The 1,058-nt window shown below is 46.6% G+C and overlaps 1 protein-coding gene across 1 annotated transcript; it reads left to right on the forward strand.

Moving 5' to 3' along the window:
• Nucleotides 1-277: 277 nt before the first annotated feature.
• On the forward strand, nt 278-1,058 carry LOC149818002 (methionine-S-oxide reductase). Its single transcript, XM_089985498.1, has 2 exons — nt 278-420; nt 534-1,058. The coding sequence occupies exons 1-2, from the start codon at nt 404-406 to the stop codon at nt 898-900; spliced, it is 384 nt and encodes a 127-aa protein (XP_089841624.1). The 5' UTR covers nt 278-403; the 3' UTR covers nt 901-1,058.

Raw genomic sequence — 1,058 nt, forward strand, 5'->3', positions numbered from 1 at the left:
TCAAAATGTAATGAGAGAGAGAGAGAGAGTAATCGTTTTTCCAATTCCAAAGCCGCAACTTTGTCAAATCGTGTAGAAAACTCTTGTATCTGTTTTCTGCGCTTTCCAGGTAAAAACACAGAAAAATTAAACTTTGAAAAAGAGGGCATTGTCAATCAGGACTTCTTAACGCGGCGGCCAAGCGTATCCTCATTTCCAATTGGGGATCCACATAATACGTCATCATCTCATCGGTTTTCTGCGCTTTCTAGGTAAAACACAGAAAAAAATAAACTTTGAAAAAGAAGACACTGCCAATCAGGTCTTGTTAACGCGGGGGCCAAGCGCATCCTCATTTCCAATTGGGGATCTACATAATACCATCATCATCTCATCGGCGCAACACCACCACCACCTTCCATCCATGGATTCAACTTACAGGTGCCTTCCCGTTCTCTCTTTCTTCGTCTTTGGTCGCATCTTAGATACATAAACCGTTGGTTATTGATTGAAATGGTAACAAGTGTTTATTGGTGGTGGTGTGTGATCAAAAGGTGTGGCAAGTGCGGGGCGTCTCTGAACCTGAGCAAGAGCCACGAATACCCTCCCGACTTCTACTTCGATGCCGGAAACAAGAACACCCTCTCCTTCTCCTCCGTCGACGATTCCAGATTCAAGTTCGAGAAGGAGGACAAGATCGTGCCCTTCTTTGAGACCGTCAACTACTGGGGCATCCAGAGGAAGAGGATCAAGATGAAGTGCGTTGGTTGCGGCAACCTCCTGGGCTACGTCTACGACGATGGTCCTCCCCAGACGGCGACCACGGGGCAGTTCCACATGGGCCCCAGTCAGGCCATACCCAGGTTCCCTCGCTTCAGGCTCAAACTCAAAGCCCTCAACATTCAGCCACCCAATCCCTAGCTCCCCTCCCTCCCCACCCATTTTCGTTTATGTGAACCGTCATGAGACTGTATATGCGTGTGCTCGTTGTATGTTTTTGAATCTGAAGCTTTCGTCGGTTTTCGTCTTTCAATCCGTTTCTAATACCAAAAATAAAAAGATGGTTTGATTTGATTTGA

The sequence above is a fragment of the Nuphar pumila genome, chromosome 13 (genome assembly GCF_984573655.1).
Source record: "Nuphar pumila chromosome 13, dmNupPumi1.hap1.1, whole genome shotgun sequence".
Taxonomy (NCBI): domain Eukaryota; kingdom Viridiplantae; phylum Streptophyta; class Magnoliopsida; order Nymphaeales; family Nymphaeaceae; genus Nuphar; species Nuphar pumila.